This window comes from Giraffa tippelskirchi, chromosome 2, assembly GCF_054371585.1.
Source record: "Giraffa tippelskirchi isolate mGirTip1 chromosome 2, T2T-mGirTip1v1.2.pri, whole genome shotgun sequence".
In the NCBI taxonomy this organism is placed as follows: domain Eukaryota; kingdom Metazoa; phylum Chordata; class Mammalia; order Artiodactyla; family Giraffidae; genus Giraffa; species Giraffa tippelskirchi.
In genome coordinates, this window is record NC_137276.1 from 141,268,301 (window position 1) to 141,295,521 (window position 27,221).

The 27,221-nt window shown below is 38.7% G+C and overlaps 1 protein-coding gene and 1 long non-coding RNA gene across 3 annotated transcripts; one reads left to right on the forward strand and one right to left on the reverse strand.

Moving 5' to 3' along the window:
• Positions 1 to 1,989: 1,989 nt before the first annotated feature.
• On the reverse strand, positions 1,990 to 25,159 carry GHSR (growth hormone secretagogue receptor). Of its 2 annotated transcripts, none has more exons than XM_081570950.1 (5): positions 25,057 to 25,159; positions 23,873 to 23,966; positions 8,347 to 8,578; positions 7,151 to 8,078; positions 1,990 to 4,991 (listed from the first exon to the last, which is right to left on the reverse strand). In XM_081570950.1, exons 4-5 carry the CDS (start codon positions 7,944 to 7,946, stop codon positions 4,687 to 4,689), a joined length of 1,101 nt encoding a protein of 366 aa, XP_081427076.1. In that variant the 5' UTR covers positions 7,947 to 8,078; positions 8,347 to 8,578; positions 23,873 to 23,966; positions 25,057 to 25,159; the 3' UTR covers positions 1,990 to 4,686. The 2 variants fall into 2 exon arrangements, with proteins under 2 accessions (XP_081427076.1, XP_081427078.1); XM_081570952.1 differs by lacking the exon at positions 25,057 to 25,159 and adding an exon at positions 10,793 to 10,996.
• Positions 5,444 to 8,513, forward strand: LOC145538621 (uncharacterized). Its single transcript, XR_014077100.1, has 2 exons — positions 5,444 to 6,889; positions 7,691 to 8,513. It is a non-coding gene; the product is annotated as an uncharacterized LOC145538621 (long non-coding RNA).
• Positions 25,160 to 27,221: the final 2,062 nt, after the last annotated feature.

Below are 27,221 nucleotides of genomic sequence, written 5' to 3' on the forward strand. Positions count from 1 at the left end.
CCCCTGGGGAAATACAACAAACACCTCCTCAGAGTTGCACAACATGTATTTCAGACATTAAGAGGACAAAATTAGACTGAATCTAGGACAAAAGTAGAGGTTAAATAACCCAGACACCAAGATTTGTCCTTGTAAGTGGAAGAAATTAGCTGTAGGCTTTTTTTTATTAAGCAATTATTTGGTTAAGGACATCCAAAGAAAGGAAAACCAATGTCTAATTTCATAATACAAGTACATGGAGAGCTAAAGTAAACTCTTTAATATCCACATAAGCCTTAATAAAAACAATCACAAAACAAAATATCATTAGTCACATTTAGGTTATGTTATACTGGGAAAACACAAATCATCCAAGTTGTAAATTCTACACAGACATAGAATACGGCAGGTGTAAGTGAACTGGGAGATTATGCTGTATGAGTATATTTATATGAGCAAGGGCTCTTTAGTATCCTAAATTTACCAAGTTAAAATGGAAAAATAGAAATCTTTTTGTTGTTTGAGCCAGAGAAATCTTTAGGTTTGAGATGCTTAAATCACAGAAAATCTTTGAAACTATTCTTCCCAAACACTTTCTCTGGGGCTGGGAGGCAGAATAGTTCTGGAAAGAAAATCTATAAACATTCTGCGAGAATTTTCCGAGTGTTGCCATGAGACATGCTTTTGGAAGGCCTTAATGGTTTGTCCATTTTGAGGGTAGTCAGTAGTCCTTTGAGGTTATGTGTCAACATAAATTATTCATTGGAATTCCAGCAAATATCCAAGCAATGGGGAGGGACATAGACACAGCAGCTTTTTCTTTTTTTCCAAAAGGTGATGATAATTCTCTCAACCAAAATGGCTAAACTCCAACACCCTGCCAGAGTTTTCATTCAAAAGGAAAAACCCAAAACAAGCCTCACCCAAACCTTCCCTATCACCTGCTTCAAAGAGATTACTGTCAAGAATTAACATGACTGAATTCATTTAATATGAATAAATAAGTGACATGAACTTACAGCAGTGAGCATTAACACCAGCACATTGCTTTCTGTTGACACTGACATGGAGATCATTCTCTGGATGAAAAATGTGTTAATAATTCAGTGAATTAACATCAGTCACTAATCATCTAGTTAGGTTCCAATTATATATATCCAGGCTTAGATAATTTAAATTGAAATTTAATTTACAGTTTTTAACGCATAATTTAACTGGCAAAGAAATCATAGGAGGATCATTAGATTATGAACCATGAGTGACACTATCTTTATCTTTTAATGGCATTATTTACACTAAAGACAGTGTTTCTGAAAGCAGAATGCTCTATTATGTTAACTTAGACACTGTGACAAGAAATTTTGATATATGTATGTATATATGTCACATTTTACAGATGCACACACTTTTTAAAGACACACTTTTTTAAAAGACAGGGGAGTATTTTTCAGGCACCAGTCTTGCAAAAAATCTCACAGTTTTTAAAAAATGTTAAATTCAAGTACATCAATAAATGAAAAACAGCAAAAAAATTACAGCTAAAATTGTCAGTGTTGAAATAACAATTATAAATTATAATGATCTCAGGTTCTTAGTAAAAGCACTGGAGTGGAAAAGGTGGAATTTCAAGTCAAATCCCATCACAAGAAAACTTCATTGCAATAAAAAACTGATCATAAAGAAATGGTTTCCAAGGTCTGGCCAGACATTAGAAGTGTTTCTCATTCTCATTGCCTCAACACTTAACAATTTTAAATAATTTGTGGCAATGAGTATTTTCCTAAAAGCAATTATTCAAAAGTTCTTTCTCATACAACAGTCACTTCCAAAAATGCAAATAATCCAACCCTTGATTTTGTGACACAGTGTAAGGTGTGGTAATAGAAACTTTGATTCTAGGTAACCAGAAAAATAGAAACACAGATTATAACCGAAACCAATTTCTTTACTGTTTTTACCTTGAAAAAGAATGCACTGGCAGACAATAACTACATCTACAAATTTGACTAGTTTGTGTACTAGCAGCCTGTTCTGAATTTATTTTGAACCAAATACACAACAATAGAGGGAGATGCACAGCACAGTGTCAACTGAAGATGTTTACTTTATAATTTAAACATATTAGTTACCTGCTATAGCATAACACACAAGTGGTCGTGAACTCATTAAGGATAAAAATACTTAACTTACGAATCTCTAGCGCTTAGAACATATCAGGCACATACTAAATGTGAACTGATGGACTTTTAGGAACATTTTTCCTCATATAAGTTCCTCTTTTCCCTGAGTCTGAGATAATTTATGGACCATGATGAAACAAAGAAGTTACAAAAATAAAAAGGTGATCATATAAGAGCACAAATAACGATTCCTTTCTCTAAAACTATTCTCTGAGTTCTAATGAAGGACAGTGGTGGTCCCTGCTATGGAAACTATTTCCTGTGAGTTGTACTGAGACTATGGACATGAACCTACAAGAAAGTGGGGGGGGGGGGGAGTGGGGTGCACTGAATAATTAAAAGTTGGGTTGTTTTTCTCCAAAGCAATCAACTATATGATCAAGTCAAGCCTTTTTTTGCTTGTTTCCTCTCAAATAGGATATATTTGTAGAAAGAAACAATAAGGTTTCAGGAAATTGAATTACCTCTTTGAGCTTTACTGGGACCTATTTGGAACAATACGTTGAATGACCTAATTAGTATTCAATGGGCTTAAATGAATCAGTATTTAAAAAAAAAACGATACACTCCAAAGAATTAACTGAGTAATCAGTTTGCTGAAGTTCTGCATTTAGGCTAAATTGATAATACAGTTTTAGTGTCAGGAAGAACTTGAGAAATATTTCTCTGGAGAAATTATTCTAATTATGATTATGTTTTCATTTTTAAAAAATAGTTAATTGATTATTTTGGCATAATAATCTATACTTTTGGTGGGGGAAAACCAGTCATGGCAATAATTTCCCTAATTAGGTCAATCAGTTCCATCTGAACCAATAACTTCATGAAGGAATTGCTTATATGACTTAGTATTACAGAGGACTATGAAATTTTTGGAATATTATATTTAATATAAAAGAGTTGACTATAAGAGGAATAACAGGAATGTAAATGAATATAAATGAAAGTTTTAGATTTATAACCAATATGTATAATATTTAGTTGACAGTGTCTAATCATTCATAATTATGATTAAGAGGAATACTGGAAATCTAAGTAAACATATCTATCAGATAAGCAATGGGATATAAAGAGCATGACTAATCTGGAGACAGGACATGGCATAGGCATTTTGAAATAAATGGCCATGGGAGGGGGGTTCAGGATGGGGAACACATGTAAACCCATGGCTGATTCATGTCAATGTATGGCAAAAACCACTACAATATTGTAATTAGCCCCCAACTAAAATAAATAAATTTATTAAAAAAAAAAAAGAAAGAAATGGCCATAAGGGTTTTTTTAAGTGTTGAATATCAATCAACAGTAGCACGAAGGGACTGTGAATTTTTCACAATTTGAAAAATTACTATGTTTACTAAGTTTCTGTAAACTTTCCAGAGTAAGTTGTAAATTATTCTTTATTTACAAATCAAAGGCTTATGATTGGCTTAAGTATTTTTGTTAAACCAAATAAGGTAATTTTTGATTTTATACAGTTTCTAAAAAGTCTCATTTCCTGATTACTAACACATGCAACCCAACTTGATTAAAAGTGCATGCATATTATAGTTCATATCCATTTTCTCCCAAGCAGAAATTACAGGGCATTATAATTCTTAGAATTTATCACTCTAACATTCTTCTATGCCAATGCCACTATAAAAACTTTCAGGAAATGAGTATTTATTTTTAGCATTTTTATGAGATTAACAATAATTTTCCACATACTCTAGAGCTGTGTTGTCCAGTATGGTAGCCATTAGCCACATTTGGGCATGGAAACATTTGAAATGTGACTATTGCAACTTGAAGAACTGAATTTCTAATTTCAAGTAATTTTAAAGGTAAGGACTTATAGTTGTTTTAGTTATTAGAGAAATTTTAAGTATGTTTAAACAACTTAGGTTAATGAATCTACTTTTTCTTCTGAAAAATTTATGAAATTGCAATAAATCAAGTATTACTGATGAACACCCAATGTTCAAATTAAGGTGAACTTAAAATTTAAAAAACAAACCAGATTTTTAAGACTTTAACATAAAAAACATAAAATTCTCATTAACAATTTTATATTGATTTCTTAAGTACTTTGCATCATATTTCTCTTGGACAGCACTGATCTGGAACTCTATGAAATTTGCTAGCTTCTGAAAGTCATGTTTTAAATTTTTTATTCTTTTAATAAAAAATTATCATTATGAAAAAGAAATTAGAGTTAGAATTTGTCTAGTAAAAAGTGACCTAATTGTCCTCTCTACACTACCTCCCTTCTCTGAACTGCAGAGCCCTTGCTAGCACCAACAGCAGAATGCAAAAATGATAGGCAATGAAATATGCAGAAATCGTGTATGATAGCACTGATGAGTGTGCAATCAAATCAAACTGCGCACACACTACAAAATCTATCTTTTCTTGCTCCTAATTGTCTTCAGACCTATGTGTCCCTAATTCCAAAATTAACCTTCAAACTTCCTCCCAAGTTCTGCTGTGCTATGGCTTCTGGTATAGAATAATGAACGATGACTTTACTGAGCAATGTGCTTGATCATGTATTAATACTAGATTCTGTCCAGGCCCGAGAACTTTCATCCTTTAGAGTGGAGAGCTTCCTCTGGGAGAAGGATTCAAATCCCAGAAGTTTGAACACTGCCACCCGGTACTTCTTGGACATGATGTTGTACAGAATAGGGTTGATGGCGGCACTGAGGTAGAAGAGGACGAAAGAGACGAGGTTGCAGTATTGGCTGATCTGAGCGATCTCCACAGAGCCAGGCTCGAAGGATTTGGAAAACAAATATCGTCCTACATGGAAGGGCAGCCAGCAGAGGATGAAAGCAAAAACCACTACAGCTGAAAGGACAACGAGAAAGAAAACATCAGTTCAAGATTTGTCATAGCAAACCACAATCTCTTTTGAAGAAAGGGACTTGTTTTGATTATGTGTGGTATGACCATTGACTTCAGAAAAATACCAAGTTTTGCTCTTCCCCATTCCTATATTTTAACCAAGATTGACTCTGTTTGGACCAACAGTTCAACCATTTTCACTAAGCTTTCCAATCATTTCTATTTAACAACTACTCTAGTAATTTTGTGCTTGAGTTGACATACTGACTCTAGTAACTTGACAATCTAGTCACAACAGTCCACCATTTTATATGTGTTAGATCAAACCTAGATGAGATAATGTGGTTGTACTTAGCCACACTTATGTATCAGAGTTTCCTGGGACACAGATTCCTTGGATATAACACAAACTAACTAAACTAAAATCTCTAGAAAGGAGACCAGGACACCTGTTCTTTTTTTTCTTTTTAAAGTTTCATAAAAGATTGAACATGTGGTCAGGATTGAGAACCACAGAGATGAATGAGACTTTTCCACCTAAAATAGACATAAGTAAGGAATAAAAGGCCATAAAACCAACTAACATTAATGATCATCCACCCAAGTTTTAATTCTGCCCATGTAAGGTAGCTTTTTTTTTTCAAGACCTTTGCATTTCTAGGTTAAGTTTTTAAAATTCAGAAATTAGAGGAAAAATAACAGAAAAAAATATTCTGGTCCTTGTACCACTTTAGGGAATCACTCAAGTGATTGATTCCCTTCCAGCTGTCAAGGCAAAACAAAGTTAGCATTGGTGTTGAGACACCAATGAGGATAATTAACAGTTTAAAAATAAAATTAGAGGAAATTATTAAATGCATTCTCAAAACTAAGTTGCCTAGTAGCAACTGACTGCCCCAGCAGCAAAATGAATTTAGAGTCCCTTGAGGAGCACCAGCACATTTTGATCTATTAGTCATATTATGAGAATCACTGGTCTAAAAAAAAAACAAAAACTGACATTCTTTGAATAAACTCTATCACTTTAATATACAGGATTTTAGAAATTGTAAAACTACAATGCAAAATCATCCTGGAATGACTTCTAAGAAGCACTAAATATGCAAATAAGTACAAAATGTTGACAACGTCCAAATAATAAAATGTAAAGATTCTGGTTTTGAAAAAAGCAAGTAGAATTACAATTTTACTTGGGTGTGAACACACTTTGTATTACTTGTACCAAACACATATAGTTACAGAAGCTGAATTTACAGAATAACTATTCCATACACACTCCAGTGTGGCACTGTCCCCAGATGTTCTCTGAAAGCTCACTTGAGGAGAGATAGTAAGTCCTACCAGCTTCCACACCTTCTCCTTTTCTCATGTTGGAAGCCTGCCTATCCTAGTTTATCTAGCCTTTCCTACTTGGAGATACAGGTAAGTATGAAAACAGAGATCCCAGTACTTTTTTGTCACTGACTTCCTTACAAAGCTGTATAAACAGCATCAGGATAAACAGAATTGAGGCAATAATCTGAAAAAAATACAAGTCAGAAAGCAAATCACAATGTTGAAAGAAAAATGAATCTTCTCTGATAGAATTATCCAAATGATCACATCTTTGGTTAAATTTACCAATGAATGCTTTCTAGAGTCAATGCCTGATTTTTTCACTCCCAGTACCTGCTTTTCTCAATGCAACTTAGTTATATTGAGGCAGGAAGCTTAACATCAACTTTAATGCTTTAAGACCACACTAGATTCTTTAATGAAAGATCTCAGTTTTGACATGAAGTTTCTAGGCTAATACACACTACATTTTAGAGAAATACAAAGGTGGGACATTTTTCCATGAAAGAGAGAAAGGAAAGACAAGGAATGAGAGACATACAGAGAGAAAGAGACCAAAGGAGAAAGTCAAGGGGCGAGAGGAGGGAAGGAGAAAGGAGAGAGGAAAACAGAGACATAGACAGAGAAAAAGATGGAAAACAAAAAAAGTGAAAGACACATGACAGAGAAACTAGAGACCAAAGAGAGGGCTCAAGACCAAAACAGGAGAGAATAATTGAGAGATTTATAGGGCAACATATACTTCAAGAAACGGGAGAGAGAGGGAGACTCAGGGAGAAGGGGAAAGGCATGGGGAGAGGCGAGCTCGAGGACTCACTGAGACCCACCCAGCATCTTCACGGTTTGTTTGTGGTTCTGGTCTCTGAGCGAGGCGCCCACCGCAGCCTCACCGCGTCTCCTCCTCCACAGCTTCCTGCCGATGAGGCTGTACAGCACAGTGAGGCAGAAAACAGGCAGGAAGAAGAAGACGCTGGACACCCACACCATGACGGTGAGCAGGCCGGAGCGCACGGCGAACTCGGTGGCACGGCACTCGTTGGTGTCCCGAGGGTTGGTGCCGTTCTCATGCTCCACTCCGACCAGCACGAAGATGGGCCCGGCGCTGCAGAAAGCCACGGCCCAGATGACCAGGATGACGAGCTTCACCCGGCCCTTGGTGACCACCACCTTGGCCCGCAGCGGGAAGCAGATGGCGAAGTAGCGCTCGACGCTCAGCGCGGTGATGGTGAGCACCGTGGCATAGGTGCAGCTCTCGCTGACAAACTGGAAGAGTTTGCAAAGCAGGTCGCCCAAGTTCCAGGGCCGGTAATGCCAGAGGCGCACGAGGTCAAGGGGCATGCAGAGGAAGATGAGTAAGTCGGAGAAAGCCATGCTGGACAGGTAGAGGTTGGTGGTGGTACGCAGCTCGCGGAAACGCGACACCACCAGCATGGTGAGAAGGTTACCCGCGATGCCCACCACGAAGAGCGCCACGCAGGTGGCTGTGACGCCCGCCAGCAGCGGTGCGGGGAAGAGGGGCGGCAGCTCGTCCGTCAGCGAGTCGTTGTCGGGGGGAGCGTCCCAGCCCAGGTCCGGCAGTGTGAGGTTGAGCCCCGGCTCCTCGCTCCGCGTCGCATTCCACATGCTGCCGGTTCTGCTTAACTGGTTCAGCGACGCGACTGCGCTGAGAGGCTGGATCCGGCTGGTCCGGGAGAAGGTCTCCTTAGGCGCAAAAGAGTGCGAGGGGGGAGCGCGTGCGGGCTCTCAGGGAGGATGCTTGGAAAGGAAAGAGAGAGGAGAGGCAGTAGCGGAGCGAGAAGATGAGATTGAAAGACTGAGGCGGGGAGGAGGGCGAGAGATGGAGGCAGAAGACACACACACACACACACACACACACACACACACACACACACACACACACACACGCACTGGTGATGAGATGGACAGAGTGACCCACAGCTCTGGCACCTCTCGTTTATCCCCATTCTCTCCCCAAAAGACCTTCTCTCCCAACCCAGCCTCCAGCCAGCCTCCACACAAGTACCTGTCAGTGGGGTAGCTTCGCTAACCCCGCTTCCCTTTTGCATTCTGGCTCCAGCTGCATCTCGCATTTCCCAAAGCGCGGCGGAGCGGAGACCCGGCACTGCGAAGCTGGAGCGCGCGGGAGCGCTCCTCCACTAGCCTTGGGCGCAGCATGTCCAGCGTGGCCCCAAAGGCAGATCACACCCGGGGATAGGGGCGGGGACAGTGGGGAGAACACCTTCAGTTCTCGGGACCTGCCTCAACAAGGGTTAGAGTTGGCTACAGACGTGGTGTCGAAAAGTGAGAGTGCACAACTGAGCTTCGGAAAGGGAGGTAGGGAGAGGAGACCATGCGCACCTGGGAAGAGCCTCACACAGTCCTAGAACCTACCATCGTCTTAGAGAGGAGAAGCAGGCTTAGAGAGATGCGGCCACTTGTTCAAGGTCACACAGCGAGCTGGGGACTCAGGTACTAGATCTGAATATACTATCTGGTGGACTTCCGAGAAGGAAGGAGCGAGATGTGTGAATAAATTGTGAATTCCAGCCCTTTGTGCAGTCTCCCAACTGGGCGGTGGTAGGGCATATGCTGTGTAGGAGATTACTTTTGCTGCAGCAAACCTCGGAGGAGGAGGAAAAGCTAAGGGGCATGCTAGCGTGGCGGAGGTGGGGGGGAGCTGGTAGAGGGGGCATGGCAGAGGCTGTAAGGCTGGTAGGTTGAGGGTGACCAGTAAACATTTTTTGAGGCATGGATAAGAAAGATCAGCCTTTGGGTAAATCATCAACACTTTTGCTTCACATTTCGAGGATGTTGTGAAAACCACTGGGAATGGATGTCAAGAGTGTTGGGGACAGAGTTGGCGCTCAGTACATAAATACAGGCAGCAGCGTTGCTGTTATTGCTATCGAGGGGCAGGAGCTGCGCTCCATGGGTATGGGTCGGAGGCTGCCTCTACGCTCTCCAGGTGACTCTGGACGTGGCCACTGTGTCCTCTGCTCGGAGCCAGGAATCCACAAACTAAGGAGCGAAACTGGAGGCTGCCCTCTAACTCACTAACCCGCAGGGCCTCTTCCGGGCGGGCCAACCTGGGGGCAGCTCACAAGCGTGTTCAGCACCGCGGCCAGCGACCGGCTCCTCCTAACTCGCGACACTGCTCACCCCGCTGAGGCCCGCCTGCTCTCTCACCTTTTTCACTTCTGGCCTCAGGGCCTCAGTCCAGCTCCACGAGGGAGCCGGGAGATTCCTCCCAAACACAGACTCATATTAAGTGGCTTCGCTGACCGCATCTATTCACACTCATTTACCCGTGGCCTAAATTGACTTTGTATGAGAGCGAGGTTTCCCAAAGCATTTTAGTGCCTTTGCTTATGCCTTCGACAGATGGTTTATATTACCTCTACCGACTAAATTGCTAATGCTTTAAAGTCCACAAAAATTTAAGGCTGGATGTATGCACATGTGCATGAAAGATTTCATGCACAGAGAGAGACTGGAAGTTTAGTACAGGCAACTTACTGGAAAATGCTACATAGGTTACTACAGCTGTGTTACAGATGTTGGAGCAAAGATCTATTACAATTACTATTTTAGAAAAGATGAGGGACTGCCTGATGGTCCCAGTGGTTAAGAATCTGCTTTCCAATGCAGGGGATTCGGGTTCAATCCCTGGTCTGGGAACTAGGATCCCACATGCCAGGGAGCAGCTACTGAAGTCCCTGCCCTCAACAGCCCATGCTCTGCAACAAGAGAAGCCACCAAAATGAGAAGCCCTCACACAGCAACTAGATTTGACTTTAACACTTCCCACCCTACATCATTGGGTTTTCCATATGACACTAGTGGTAAAGAACCCATCTGCCAATGCAGCATGTTAAGAGACATGGGTTCCATCCCTGGGTTGGGAAGATCTCCTGCAGGAGAGCATGGCTGCCCACTCCAGCATCTTTGTCTGGAGAACCCCATGGACAGAGGAGCCTGGCAGGCTACAGTCCATGAGGTCACAAAGAGTTGGACATTACTGAAGCGACTTAGCATGCACTCTACATTATCAGTAGTCTTCTGTGTGCAGACAAATCTCTAGAGGGAGAAAACAGTGGGATAAATAAAAATACCACAGGAGGCTATAGCCTAATAATAAGAATCAGGAAAAGATTGTGGGGACGTATTTCTACTGAGTGCAAAAGCAATAGCTAATAAATAGATGAAAGTCTTCTTAAAAATCCATTATAACAAAAATTTGGCATGTTGGCCAAAATAGCCAAATTTTAACTGCATTCAATTATTTTCTAAAATAAAGACAAATCTGTATTGTGTGATGAAGAAAAAAAAACAGGGGATACTATTGAAATAGATTGATTCATTTACAACACATAATATTATAAAAATATATAAAACTTTCTATTAGTAGGTGTCAGGTACTGGGAATGGCAAAAAAAAAAGTCAGAAAGGTCCTGTATTTATAAACTTACCTTATAGAGAGAAAAGTACAGTTAAACAAGCAATTCCAGTACAGAGTGATACGTGCATATAAAGAGGCATATACAATGAGCTCTGTTGAAATATGGAGAAACAATGAACTGCATAGAGGTTTTAGGGAAGGCTTCTCAGAGGAAGTACCACCTGAGCTGGATCTTCAAAGTTGAGTTCCAATAGGTGAAGCAGACCATGCTAAACTGTTCAGAGAGACACAAAACCACATTGGAGCATAAAAGCCAAGCATACCTTATCCTTTGAATGATGTGATGAATATTATTATGGATTCGTAGATTTTCATATATTCAGTGAGGAGCAGTCAAAGTTACAGTAATTATTTTTCTTTTTGATGCTTAAATTATCCTATCTTTGGCTAATGAGATCCCCTTCAAGCTGGCTCCAGGGCCTCTGACATGACTTGCTTAGATTTTGAGAACTTCCTTGCCAAAATGTGTGGCACAGTAAAACACTTCTTGTAAGTAACTTACTGTGTAAATTCCCTACTCTATACCCAGGAGCAGCTATTTCTCCAAGAATTCCTGGTACCTTATAGTGGGGAATGGCATTTAGAAACTTGTTTGGGTAGTAGGGATGGTTATTGCTCCTATAATATTATGGCCTAGACCCTGTCTATGGACAGAGCTAGGATAAATGTTTTTTGAAAGTGTCATGAGATGATGATAATACAGTAGATAAATCAGACACACTCTTAGCAAGTGATCATAATTAACATCACCTGTGTGATGCTCTGTAAGACACAAAGTCCCTCACATGGTATTCCAGCTAGGAATGCACAATCTCAAACTAATCACAAGGAAACATCAGATAGTCTCAAAATGAGAAATATTCTATTTTTAAAATTCTTTCCCAAACTGTCAACGTTATATATGACAAAGAAAGACTGAGAAAATATTCCAGACAAAAGAAAACCAAAGAGATGTAACAGCAAACTGTAATTTCTATCCTAGACTGGATCCTAAACCAGAAGATAAAAACTTCTATAAAGGACAATATTGAGTTAAGTGACAAACTTAGAATATGGGTGATAGATTAGATAGAAGTATTGAATCAATGTTAAATTTACTGGAATTGATAACTATGTGAACGAAAATATTCTTAAAAATATGCACTTAACCATGATCTATGCTTCTGATTCATTATAATAATTACATGTGTGTAGATAAACAGAGAACTTCCTAAGTAGCTCAGGAGTAAAGAATCCATCTGCCAAGTGGAAGACTTGGATTTGATCCCTGGGTTGGGAAGATCCCCTGGAGGAGGAAATGGCAACCCACTCCAGTATTCTTGCCTGGGAAATCTCATGGACAGAGGAGCCTGGCGGGCTGCAGTCCATGGGGTTGCAAAGAGTCAGATACAACTTAGCAACTAAACAGCAGCAGCAGATAAACAGAGGCAATGATAAAGCAAATGGGGAAAAATATGAATAATAAATGAATCCAGGGAAGGGGTAGAATGATTTCTTTGTATTATTCTTGCAGCTTTTCTTTGTTTGAAATTATTACCATACAAAAAATTAAGTCATTAGTTTTAGAGATATTTCAATTCAGCTTCTGATTATTTACTTAATGTACTTGGCTTTGTATTCCTACTGAATATCCTGGCTTCTAACAACATAAGCATAATTATTTACGTTGTAATATGCATTAAATGATTTCAAACTAATAACATTGGCATTACTGTTAATAGTAAACTTGGCAAATAAAGCTTTAGATTTTCTTGCAGTTCTCTTTGTCCTTAGAATATACCCCACTAAGTGTGTACAGGGCTTCCCATGTGGCACTAGTGGTAAAGAACCTGCCTGCCAATGTAGGAGACGAAGAGATGTGGGTTTGATCCCTGGGTCGGGAAGATCCCCTGAAGAAGGGCGCATGGCCACCCACTCCAGTATTCTTTCCTGGAAAATTCCAAGGACAGAGGAGCCTGGCAGGCTAGAGTCCATAGGGTTGCAATGAGTCGGACACAACTGAGTACACATGCACAAGTCTACAAATGTGCACAACTTTGTGTCCTAAAATGAATCAAAATATTGCTTTTTTATGTGTGGCTAAGTGACAAATTTGATGCAGTTAGATTTGTTTTAGTTACTTTTAATTTTAGGAATTATTTAAAATTTTATATTTGAGTCTATCAATCATTCATGTGATTTGACAATTAAAATTTTAAAACAAAGCATGGTCTTAAATATAAAATGATAAACCAAAGAATATTCAGCAACATGTTATACCTTCTGCATACTCCTCAACTGACATCATTAAAAAGACTTTAGCCTCTGGTTTACCTATCCTGTGTGTTTCTGTAAATATGTGTGTGTGTATGTAGTTTACATAAAGGGTAATATACTATATACACTGTCCACTCTCTTCATTTTTAATGTAACACAGTATCCTGGAGTTCTCTAATACCAATATTCTTTTCTTGGATGTTTTTGTAGTACTCCATCTTGAGAAAATTACATAGTTTCCATTATGAAGATGTACTTTAGGATTATTCAACCAACATTTTATTGTTTTTGTTTGTATACTTTTAATAATCTTTTACTATTATAAATAATGTTGCACTTTATATGTTGACAGGTATAGTACAGAATAACATAAAGATGAAGTGACAGTTTAATAAAAAGAAGAATGTTCTCTTCCCAGCCCTGGAAAGCAACCACAATCTGTTTTCTGTCTCTGAATTTGACTTCTCTAGTTACCCCTTGTCAGTATTTGTTCTTTTATGACTGGTTTATTTCATTTAGCATAACGTCCTCACGGATTGTCTATGATGTAGCTTGTGCCAGAATCTTCTTCCTTCCCGAGTTATATTTCACTCTATGTATATAGACCACATTTTGCTTATCTGTCCATCCACCAATAGACACTTGAATTACTTCCACCTTTTGGCTCTTGTGAATAATGCTGCTATGAATATTGATATACAAACATCTGTTTGCTTCCCTGCTTTCAATTCTTTTAGGTATATACCCAGAACTGGAATCAGTGGGTCATATGGTAATTCTATATTTAATTTTTTGAGGAACTGCCATATGGTTTTCCACAGCAGCGGCCCTATTTACATTCCCACCAGCAGTGCACAGGGATTCCAATTTCTTTACATCCTTGACAATACTGTCCCCTGATTTTTTTCCTGTTGTTTATTTTTCTGTTTTGTAAAGTCATCCTAATGAATATGAAGTAGTATGTCATCATGGTTTTGATTTACATGTCCCTAGTAATTAGTGATGCTGAGTACCTTTTCACATACTTATTGGATATTTGTATATATTCTTTGGAGAAATATCTATTCAAGTCCTCTGCCCATTTGAAAATCAGGTTATATGGGTTTTTTTCCTGTTGAGTTGTCCTTTTGACTCTTGAGATTTTTTTCCTTGTCAATTCGTCTTCTAATGATTCTGAAAGCATTGGAAAATAAATGGGAGGAAGGAAAGTTTATAAAAAGTAGTATTCCATTTTAATGGATATGACTGTAACATCCGAGGCCGTTTCAAAGCTTCAACAGATGGTGCACAGCAATTGTGCTATACTGATTGAGTTACAACAAATTCCATTAAATTAAAAATCTTCTTAGCAGATGCCTTCAACAGTTGTCTTCTCTGAAGCTAATCTCTGAAGCAAAGACTTTTTTTTTGGTGTTTGTTATTTGTAGTGTTTGGATCTTTGAAGTTATAGACTTTCTACAAAATACTCTATTGATATTTGGGTGGCAGTTTCTTTTAGGAGTGTTGAGGGGTAGGAAGATGGAGGGATAAAGAGGACATTAATCTCTGACAAAAATGTGGATTGCTAATAAACTAGACATGATTTGTGAAACATGAGTATATGATTTTCTTTATAAAAATAAACAGTATATCTTGAAACTGTTTGCTATAGATTGCAATATATATTCATTTTAATGAAAGCTAAATACTATAAATTATCTCACCAAGATCACTAAAATAGGAGTCTACCTCTAGTTCTAATTTCCTAAAAATCCATAATTACTTATTAAGACTGGTAAAGAATACCAAAACATCTATGACCATTTGGGTAATTCAATTTTATTATGTCAAGATATTCTTTAATATGCTATTAAGATAACGTATCGAGATATTTCACTATGTAAAGTCTTGCCAGGTGCTTTAGAAAGCAGAATGTTTCCTTTATACAAATCATGGAACATTACTTTTGAGAACGCTAATGACGAAAGACAACCTGGAAGTGTAAGCAGTGCAGAAGAATACAAATAAAAACCACTCAGTCTGTATTGCCTACTGGACATTTATAACTGGAGAGCTCATCACCACTTCCAGCTCATTTTATGCCTAAAGCAAATTCATCATCTCCAACCCACTGAGTATTCCTAATATCCATACCTCATCTCCATTTTTTAAAATTTTTATACAATTTGTAAAGGTTACTTTCCATTTACAGTTATTACAACATATTGGCTATATGCCCTGGGTGGTAAAATACATCCTTGATAATTTTTATAATTATATCCAATAGTTTGTACCTCCCATCCCCTCACCCCTACATTGCCCACTAGTTTGTTCTCTACATCTGTAAGTCTGCTTCTTCTTTCTTATATGCACTGTATTTGCTGTAGTTTGCTGTATTTTTTAGATTCTACATATAAGTGATATCATACAGTATTTGTCTCTCTCTGTCTGATTTGTTTCACTTAGCATAATGTTCTCCAAGTCCATCCATGTTGCTGCAACTGGGAAAATTTTGGGTTTTTTTAATGGCTGAGTAGTATTCCATCACATATATATATATATATATGTATATATATATATATACACACAGACACTAAATCTTTATTTATTCATCTGTTGATGGATGCTTGTTTCTTTCATATCTTGGGAATTATAAATAAAGCTGCTATAAACATTGGCATGCCTGTATCTTTTTGAGTTAGTTTTTTTTTTTTTCAGAGATATAGCTAGGAGTGGAGTGGCTGAATCACATGGTAGCTCTGTTTTTAGCTTTTTGAGAAACTGCCATATTGATTTCCACAACAGTGGCTACACCACCTTATCCTTTCACCACCAGTGTACAAAGATGACCTTTATTCCACCTCCTCGCCAACATTTGTTATTTGTGTTCCTTTTCATGATAGGGTTATTCTGACAGGTGTGAATTGACGTCTCATTATGGTTTTGATTTTCATTTCCCAGACAATTAGCAATGTTGAGCATCTTTTCATGTGCCCATTGGCCATCTGTATTTCCTTTGTGGAAAAATGTCTATTTGGATCATCTACCCATTTCTCAACCGAGTTTTTTTCGGGGGGTTGAGGTGCATGAGCTGTTTATATATCTGACTTATCATTTGCAAATACTTTCATTCAGTAGGCTGTCTTTTCATTTTGTCAATGGTTTCCTTTGCTGTGCAAAAGATTTAAGTTTAATTAGGTCTCATTTGTTTGTATTTGCTTTTTTTTCTTTACTATAGGAGACAGATCCAAAAAAAATGTTGCTGTGATTTATGTCAAAGAGTGTTTTGCTTATGTTATTTCCCAGGCCTCACCTCCAGTCTTAATCATCAACATCTAAGTCCAGTTCCCCACTCAACAATCATGTAGGTGGCAAGTTCTTAGTCTAATTAACTACAATAATTTGGTAAAACTAAACTTCTTTAAAGCTTACTTTCACTTGGTATCCTTCCTATGTAAAACATTTTTAGTGACTCATTTTCATCTCACATCAAGTCTTTCAAACTCTGATGTCTCAAGAGCTCATCACTTGGCCTTACCCTACATATCTAATAAGATTCGTCTTCATCTCATTGGGCCAGCCCCGCTCCTCCCCTCACTGCCCTACCTCTTACCACCTCTCACCTCTGGCTTCTCTCTGCAAATCCAAACCATGGAGCCCGGACCCACTTCTTGCTCTCAGTTCCTGTGTCCCTCAGAATTTGAACTTCCTAGTTTATTTCCTAATTATACACTGTTTCTGTGATTTTTACACCTGTGACTTGCCTCTTCAGTTATAAGCTCCTTGAAGGCAGCTAAAGTGTTTCATGGGCAGCCCTGTCAGTTCAGATGTGTTTCAGCCACTTCTTATCACATCCTCAATTAATGCCCTGGTCTGACCCCCCGACCCCACTAAAATTGCTACAATAGCAAAAGGACTGCTCTCCCTCTGTTTTTTTTTTTCCCATGCCAAGATTGTTTTGCCTCTTCAGCTAGCAATCTTTTGAAAATACAAATCTAATCCTTACACTCCTGCGCTTAAAACCCTTCAAATGGTCCCCCATTATTCTTGAGCCCACAATCAATGGCTGGCAAGTTTTCCCAGGATCTCTTAGAAAACAGATTTCCCCAGAATATAGTTTCTAACTTGGAGCTCTCTCCGTCTTACTCTCTGCAACCCAGTTGGATCAGTTCCCCAAGCTTAAAAAGATTTCTACTTCTTTCCTAATGTTCCACTGCTAAATTTGTACTCATTTATGAATTTATTTAACATTTCTCTCCCTCTTAGATTGTAAAGCTTATGTGAGTAGGGCCCAGGTCTTTTGTAAGTCATTGTTGCCTGGGACTTACTAGATTCTTAATAAATGCTTGTTTAAATGAATGAGGGCACTTTTTATTTAGGCAATGCTCTCTAAACCTAGGACTTTCTAGTGTATACTATACTCATTCCAGAAAAAAGTGAGAATTTAGATCACTGGATCCTTGTATACTGATAGCTATGTTCTGCTTTATTCACACATGAGTAGTTTACATAAATTATAATATATAAATATGCTTGTAGTTTCAGATAGTTTAGGGGAAGATATTTTGCTTTCATTTATTTCATCTGTGCGTTCTATCTAAGGAAAATATTTACTTAGAAAAAAGCCTCTACAAATCATAAGCTTAAAACTTAAAACACAGGCTACATTACTTCATTACAAGGGGGATTTAAGTGACTATTTCAGATGACAAATTCATTTCAAACTGATAATGTATCGGCAATGCCCTGATCACTACTGGCATTCTCTGTTATGTGGTTATAAAACAGAGATACGTATGTGAAATGTAGTAATCACTGCTGGAGCCACAGTGTGCTGGTAAATATTTGACAACTAGATCTTCAGGGAAAACAAAACTAAAACAACCAACAACCTCAATTTAAATGTTTCCCAATTTCTACTCCCCACCATGGTTAATTTCACTATTAAGGCCACTGCAGGCAGAGTTTGAAAGTCAAGCGAGCAAATGGCTCTTACAAGAGAGTACAAACTGGGTCCAGCACCCCACTGGATGGACCCTGTATAAGCAGTATAAATCAGTTGGGAGTGTCAATTATTTGACTTTATGTAGGTATCTGATGTAGAATAGGGGTCTTCAATTTGGGAAAGTCACAAAGGACATGGATAAATAATTCTGAACAGTGAGTGTGGAAGAGTTTTGCTCAGTCTTAAAAGGGGATAAGGTAGCTTTTAGAGTTGTGAAGGATCCGAGTCTGCTGCTGTCATCCTGCAAGCCAGCGGTCGAAAGCCAATATTATGAGCTAAGTGCAGCAGAAGAATGAAAAGACCTGGCTCTTCAGTGATGACAATGAGCCACTGACTTAACCAAGCCTGGAATTACTTTACCTCAAGCGTTTTATGTTATTGGTGCCAATTGAGTTGATCTTTTGTTAAAAGCTTCTGAAACCACACTAAGTGAAATGCTCACTAATAAGTTGCTTTGGGCTGATTTCATTTGGTTTCCTCCACTTGTCTAAACAGGTTAAGAAGGAAGACGGTAACGATAACCCTATATGCGAGACAGAATAAGAGACACAGATGCATAGAACAGTCTTATGGACTCTGAGGGAGAAGGTGAGGGTAGGACGTTCGGGGAGAATAGCACTGAAACATGTATATTATCATTTGTGAAACAGAACACCATTCGATGCATGAGACAAATGCTCAGGGCTGGGGCAATGGGATGACTCAGAGGGATGGGATGGGGAGGGAGGTGGGAGGGGGGTTCAGAATGGGGAACACCTGTAAACCCAGGACTGATTCATGTCAATGTATAGCAAAAACCACTACAATATTGTAAAGTAATTAGCCCCCAACTAAAATAAATAAATTCATGAAATAAAAAGAAGGAAGAGCATGATGTTTCTTTTGTATTGATCTCTCTCTCTCTCAGAGATGTCCTGGCAAGTGATTTTAGGGAACCTATGAAGACTGTATGGACTGCAGACTTATTTTAAAATATTAGGCCAACCTAAATAAGCTAGAATGTTTTATACTTCTAGGACAAGTCTAAATTTATATATACTTTATGATGCTTGGGCTCAGTCACTTAGTGGTGTCCAACACTTTTGCGACCCCATGGACTGTGGCCCGCCAGGCTCTCTGTACATAGGATTTCCCGGGCAAGAATACTAGAGTGGGTTGCCATCTCCTTCTCTAGAGAATCTTCCCAACCCAGGGATCAAACCCATGTCTTCTGCATTGACAGGTAGATTCTTTACCACTGAGCCACCAAGGAAGCCCATACTTTAGAGTACATGCAGGCTGGTAAATCAATCACTTTAAAATTTGTACCAGAGATTTTATTAAAATAATGAAGTCTCTTAATAAATATAGAAACTTTTTTATGGGATAATTTTTTGTCATTGTTTCACTCCCATTTTCAGGTGACTTGTTGTTACTTAATTCAGCATTCCTTACTGTCAAAGCAAAATATGACAAGCAGTTTTTAGTAGAGCAGTTTTGTTCTTATTGTCCCAGCTTTATTAGCAGGAAATATTTTCAGTTTGTTACAAAGCCTCTTCTCTAATGTTGTGTATGTCAAATAAGTGCTTTAATTCTATTTTGTTTGGACACATTTTTGAGTCCCCAAAATTTGATGACTATGACTTCATTTTGCATTGTCACAAAGAATAATAAAATAATTATCTCATTAGCATAGAAATATGGAAAATAAGATTTATCTGAGACCAATGTATGTATGCTAGTACATTGCACAAAACAGACTATTTTAGATGAAGTAGTATCAAAGGACTCTGTTTATGTTTGGGGGCAAGTGTCACAGAAGGAGGTTATGTTCATAGTGGAGCTGGTGGAGCTTTGCTAACACTGTTTTTGTTTGTTTGTTTCCCAGAATTACATAGAAAGACTCATCTTCACCTAACTCTTTCTATTCTAACATAATCCAACCCAATGGCAGTTCAACACTTGAGCTGTGGAATCAGACCAACCTAAGGTCACAACCTTGCTGTTTTACTACTAGCTCTGTGATCTGTTTCTTCATATGTAAATGGATGATTATCCCCATCCTTCCATCACAAGGTTTCTGTAGGAAATAAGTGAGCATACAAACAAGAGTACCCAGATATACCGTGTTCACGAATTGGAAGAATTAATATAGTGAAAATGAGTATACTACCCAAAGCAATCTATAGATTCAATGCAATCCCTATCAAGCTACCAATGGTATTTTTCACAGAACTAGAACAAATCATTTCACAATTTGTATGGAAATATAAGAAACCTCGAATAGCCAAAGCAATCTTGAGAAAGAAGAATGGAACTGGAGGAATCAACCTGCCTGACTTCAGGCTCTACTACAAAGCCACAGTCATCAAGACAGTATGGTACTGGCACAAAGATAGAAATATAGATCAATGGAATAAAATAGAAAGCCCAGAGATAAACCCACGCACCTATGGACACCTTATTTTTGACAAAGGAGGCAAGAATATACAATGGAGAAAAGACAATCTCTTTAACAAGTGGTGCTGGGAAAACTGGTCAACCACTTGTAAAAGAATGAAACTAGAACACTTCCTAACACCATACACAAAAATAAACTCAAAATGGAATAAAGATCTAAACGTAAGACCAGAAACTATAAAACTCCTAGAGGAAAACATAGGCAAAACACTCTCCGACATAAATCACAGCAGGATCCTCCATGACCCACCTCCCAGAATATTGGAAATAAAAGCAAAAATAAACAAATGGGACCTAATTAAAATTAAAAGCTTTTGCACAACAAAGGAAACTATAAGCAAGGTGAAAAGACAGCCTTCAGAATGGGAGAAAATAATAGCAAATGAAGCAACAGACAAACAATTAATCTCAAAAATATACAAGCAACTCTTGCAGCTGAAAAGATGCTCAACATCACTCATTATTAGAGAAATGCAAATCAAAACCACAATGAGGTACCATTTCACACCAGTCAGAATAGCTGCTATCCAAAAGTCTACAAGCAACAAATGCTGGAGAGTGTGTGGAGAAAAGGGAACCCTCTTACACTGTTGGTGGGAATGCAAACTAGTACAGCCACTATGGAGAACAGTGTGGAGATTCCTTAAAAAACTGGGAATAGAACTGCCATATGACCCAGCAATCCCAGCGCTGGGCATACACACTGAGGAAACCAGAATTGAAAGAGACGCGTGTACCCCAATGTACATCGCAGCACTGTTTACAATAGCCAGGACATGGAAGCAACCTAGATGTCCATCAGCAGACGAATGGATAAGGAAGCTGTGGTACATATACACAATGGAATATTACTCAGCCATTAAAAAAATACATTTGAATCGGTTCTATTGAGATGGATGAAACTGGAGCCCATTATACAGAGTGAAGTAAGCCAGAAAGAAAAACACCAATACAGTATACTAATGCATATATATGGAATTTGAAACATGGTAACGATAACCCTATACGCGAGACAGAATAAGAGACACAGATGCATAGAACAGTCTTATGGACTCTGAGGGAGAAGGTGAGGGTGGGACATTCTGGGAGAATAGCATTGAAACATGTATATTATCATATGTGAAACAGAACACCATTCCATGTTCGATGCGTGAGACAAATGCTCGGGGCTGGAGCAGTGGGATGACCCAGAGGGATGGGATGGGGAGGGAGGTGGGAGGGGGGTCCAGGAAAGGGAACACATGTAAACCCATGGCTAATTCATGTCAACGTATGGCAAAAACTACTACAATATTGTAAAGTAATTAGCCCCCAACTAAAAAAAAAAAAAGACATAGAAGAAGAAAAAAAAAAAAAGAGTACCCAGAATAGAGAAAGTGCTCAATAAATGGTTCCTTTTTCTTTTTTATTATCTCCCTAGAGTGAAAGCTGGCCTCAATGAGAATGCTGCCTAAGTACAAACAGCACCACATCCAGCTCATACTTCACTTTCCAGTCCTGGGGGTGAAGGGCTTTTGTGATGTATTGCCTCCCAATCTCCATCCACTTTGTGCACCCCTCCTGGAGAGGGTCTGGAGACAGAAGCATGGGAAGCTTAGAGGAAAGGGGAAAACCTACAACAGGAGAAGCAAAAGATGCAGAAACCAAATCCTCAACCTCACAATGTATTCTGAGGATGCCTTCAGTTCATTTTACAGAGCAGTCAGGGGCAAATTCAACAAATGGAATCAACTTCTTAAGGTAGAAAGAAAACTTAGCTTTTAAGGAAGTCTGTGATCAATCTGTTTTTAAAATAAAGACTCTTTGGCCATCTCTTGAATTTATCTGGTTCATAAACTTGGGCTTTTGTATATTGATTGATTTTTCACTCAAAAGAGGAAGTATTTGAACTCTGTTTTCTGTAACACTTACATATCTATTTTATCTGGGTCATTTTTATTTTGACATAGATAAGACTTTGTAGAGGATTTGAAGAATAAACAGACACTTACCCTGGAACTCAGCATAAAAACAATTATCATGAGTTTATAATCCTTCTTATTTTTAACTTTACATATTTTAAAAGGAACTTGCTGCTGCTAAGTCACCTCAGTCGTGTCCGACTCTGTGCGACCCCATAGACGGCAGCCCACCAGGCTCCCCCATCCCTGGGATTCTCCAGGCAAGAACACTGGATTGGGTTGCCATTTCCTTCTCCAGTGCATGAAAGTGAAAAGTGAAAGTGAAGTCGCTCAGTCGTGTCCGACTCTTAGCGACCCCATGGACTGCAGCCTACCAGGCTCCTCCGTCCATGGGATTTTCCAGGCAAGAGTACTTACTGAGTCCTTAGAACCAGCTAGGCAGCGTCTCAGGGCTTCACATATATTAAACATTTCCTCACAGCTCCCCATGCAAGGTGGGTGCTCTTATCTGAGACACCAAGGGCCTGCCACGTGCCTTCTTGCCCCTTCACTTTGAGTTTTATCCAGGTAGAGAATTTGAAGTCAATTGAAGTCATTTAATCTTTGCCACTTTTAAACTTTTCGATCTTTGAGGAAAATGAGAGAATCTCGCCACCTGGTGGCTGCTCCTGGTACATGACAATAAAGGGATCCCTTCTCGGTCTCAAGAAGAGGAAAGAAGGGCTCTGCCTTACTGCTCCAATCTATTTAGGCACCTCTCACACACCTGAGCTGGCCTCTCTTCTAGGGTGATTGTCTTTAAAAACCACTTGCCTTGTTCTGTCCGGATACATCCTAATAGAAACTGAAGTAGCAGTTTTTTTCTCTATTCTTCAGGTGAGGAAGTTTCATGGGACAGAGTCCAGCAATGATGGGCCAGAACACCCCTGATTTTATTTCATTTTCAAAAAGATCAGATATTCAGTATTCATACTTCCTTTAAGAAGAGATTCACAGTTGGCCAGGAAATTGTCACTCTAACATATCCACTTCATAGCTGCCTCCTATCTTGGGTTTTACCTCTAAAGCCGAGCAAGATACATGTAGGTATCCCTTGTTTCAAACAATTCATGGAATTAAAATGTTGCATATAAATTGAATTTTGGAATTTCTCACCATAACCATTATCTGGGTACACTGTTTTCTTAAACATTTAATTAATACATCACAGCTTTTGAAATTCAGTTTTCTCAATTCTAGACAGAGGCTCTATTCATGATTTCTAATTGTCTGTTGATGGACATGTGCTCAACTAGCTGTATCAGAGTCACTTGGGGAAATTAAAACACAGACACAAAAAGACTCCTGGGCCCCTCTCCAAAAATGCTAATTCAGTAAGTCTGTGGTGAAGCCCAGGCATCAGCATTTCTAAATGTTCCCCAGATGATACTGAGAAGCAATGAGCTCACTTTCACTGACCATAGTAAAGAGTGCTGGTGCTTTACACACAAATCATACAGTTTTCACTCACCAGGGTGACCAACCAGAAGAGCAGGAGTCCATATCCTTTTCTAATGATGCCATGAGGAACACAGCACTATTGTTTCTGCTGTCCAGTCTGTACACTGCAGCAAAAGATTTAAAAAGTAATCAGTTATTTTTAGCATCTAAAATGTTAAATCAGCTTGTAATCCCAATTTAGGACCAAGGACAAAGAAGCTCATTGTATTAATAGCATTGCTTGTAGTGACAAACAACTGGGAAGGAACTGATGGTGGACTAAATTGGGATCTAGTCACTCAATGAGGTATTACACGGTATTTAAGAATCAATTAGGCCTGAATGTTTTTTACACGGTGTATGTGTATGTGTGTGAGTGTGTGCGCACATGAGCACTCAGCTGAATCTGACTCTCTGTGATCCCTGGACTGTAGCCCACCAGCTCCTCTGTCCATGGCATTTTCCAGGCAAGAATACTGGAGTGGGTTGCCATTTCCTCTTCCAGGAGATCTCCCTGACCCAGGGGTTGAACCCACATCTCCTGTGACTCCTTCACTGGCAGGTGGATTCTTTACCACTGCACCACCTGGGAAGCCCACAAATACTGTTAAATGAGTTGCTGAGTTTTATACACACACACATACATGTGTGCATATATATGTATATTCCCATTTATAAAAGAAAAAATAAAGCTGGAATATTGACTACATACACTTGTGTGAGTAGAAAGATGGGACATATAATTTTATCATTGAAATCTTCATGGTGGGAGGAACGCGAGGATTTTTAACTTCTTTATACATTTCTACATTTCACTCATCATAACCAATGTGAATTTTTTTTTTTTGGCAATCCAAAAGACCCAATAAAGTGTTTTTGTGTTTGTTTTTGTTTTTATTGGCCGTGCTGAGTAGCCTGTGTTATCTTAGATCTCTGACCAGATATCGAACCCATGCCCCCTGCAATAGAAGCATGGAGTCTCAACCACTGGCACCAGGGAAGTCCAATAAATTATTTTTTAAAAACACATTGGTGGATCAAAGTGTAGTATATTCTTCCTCCAAATTTCTGGTTTGGCATGATTACCATTACCATTCAGATAAAATTTAAATTATAAAATACTAGTAATATATGTATACAGTATGGAAAATTATGCTTTAGGGAACCAACACTGTGAACCTATGTCCAGATTAAGAAATAGCACATTACTATTACCTCTGATGCTCCCTTGAGATCTTCTGTACTCCATCCCCTCCCTTTACTCTGGAGTTGTCTTCTTCATCCTGGTGATTTTCTTTATGGATTCATACATCTTCACCTTAAACAATATATATCTGGCTGAGTAATATTTCATCGTATGTATTTATCACATTTTGTTTATTCGATCATCTAAATAAAAATGTACATTTGGATTGCTTCTTCCTTTGGTCTGCGGTAAACAGTGCTGCCAGGAAACTCTATGTCTAAGTATTCATTTAAGTATCTGTTTTCAATTCTCCTGAAAATACACTTATGAGTGGAATTTCTAGGTAATATGGTAATTCTATGTTTAACTTTCAGAGAAATCACTAATTTTTTTCACATCAGCTGCACCATTTTAAATTCTCAACAGCAAAGTGTGATGGTGCCAATACATCCACATCCTCACCAATACTTGTTATTACCCGTTGTTTAATAGTAGTCATCTTAATGGATTCATGTCTCACTGTGGTTTTAATCTTTGTCTAATTTTCTATTGTGTCATCTATCTTTTTTTAGGGCTTCCCTGGAGGCTCAGCTGATAAAGTATCTGCCTGCCAATGCGGGAGACACAAGAGACGTGCGTTTGATCCCTAGGTCAGGAAGATTTCCTGGAGAAGGAAATGGCAACCCACTCCAATTTTCTTGCCTGGAAAATTCCATGGACAGAGGAGTCTGACTGGCTACAGTCCATGTGGTCGCAGAGAGTCGGACATGATTGAGCACACATGTCTTGTCTTTGTGTTGTTAAAAGGGTTGTTTATGTTGTCCACTGTAAGTCCTTTATCAGAAATGTGATTTGCAAATATTTTCTCACATTCTATAGGTTGGCTTTTCACTTTCTTGATAGTGTCTTTTTATGTACAAGTGTTTAATTTGATGAAATCTAGTTTGCCTATTTTTTCTTCTGTGGCTCATACTTTTAGTGTCATATCTAAAATCCATTGTCAAATACAAATAAAAGAGAAGACTTGCCTCTATGTTTTCTAAGAATTTTATAGTCTTTGATCCTATGTTTAGATCTATTATCCTTTTAGGGCTTCACTGGTGGTGCAGTGGAAACGAATCAACCTGCCAGTTCAGGAGATGCAGGAGATGCAGCTTTGATCCCTGGGTTGGGAAGATCCCTTGGAGGAGGAAATGGCAACCTACTCCAGTATTATTGCCTGGAAAATCCCATGGACAGAGGAGCCTGGCAGGCTACAGTCCATGGGGTTGCAAAGAGTCAGACTTGACTTCGCAACTAAAAATCAACAAAATGATCCTTTTTAAGTTAATTTTTTATATAGGATAAGGTAGAAGTCATGAAAATTTTGATAGGGATTTCATTAAATATGTAGATTGCTTTAGGTAGTAAGGACGTTTTGGCAATATTAATTCTTCCAATCCAAGAACATGGGATAACTTTCCATTTCTTTGTATCATCTTCAATTTTCTTCATCAGTGTTTTGTCAAACAATAGTCAGTTGTTTCTTTATTGATTTTCTGCCTGCTGGTGTTTTATCCACTATTGTAATTAGAATATTGAAGTCTCTATCATTATTGTATTGTTGTCAATTTCTCCCTTCAGATTTATTGGTATTTGCTGTATAGGTTTAGGGGTTCTGATGCTGGATATGTACATACAATTGCTTTACCTTTCTTTTGAATTGAATTTTATTAGTATATAATGACTTTGTCTCTAGAGACAGTTTTTGACTTAAAGTCTATTTTGCCTGATGCAAGTGTAGCCCCATGCTGTTTTTGGTCATCTTTGCATGGGATATCTTTTTCCATTTCTTCACTTTCTATCTATGTATATGTTTAAATCTGAAGTGAGTCCCTTGGGCTTCCTTGGTAGTCTAGAGGTTAAGAATTCACCTTGCAATGCAAGGGACACTGGTTCAATCCCTGGTCCAGGAAGATCCCATGTGCCTTGGAGCAGCTACGCCCAAGTGCCACAACCATTGATTCTCTCGTGCTCTAGAGCCTGTGCTGCACAACAAGAGAAGCCACCACAATGAGAAGTCTGAGCACCGCAACTAGAGAAAGCCCTGAGCACATCAACAAAGACTCAGCACAGCCAAAAATATATAAAAATTTTTTGAAAAGTAATGGCCATAAAAAATAAAGTGAGTCCATTGTAGACAGCATATTGCTAG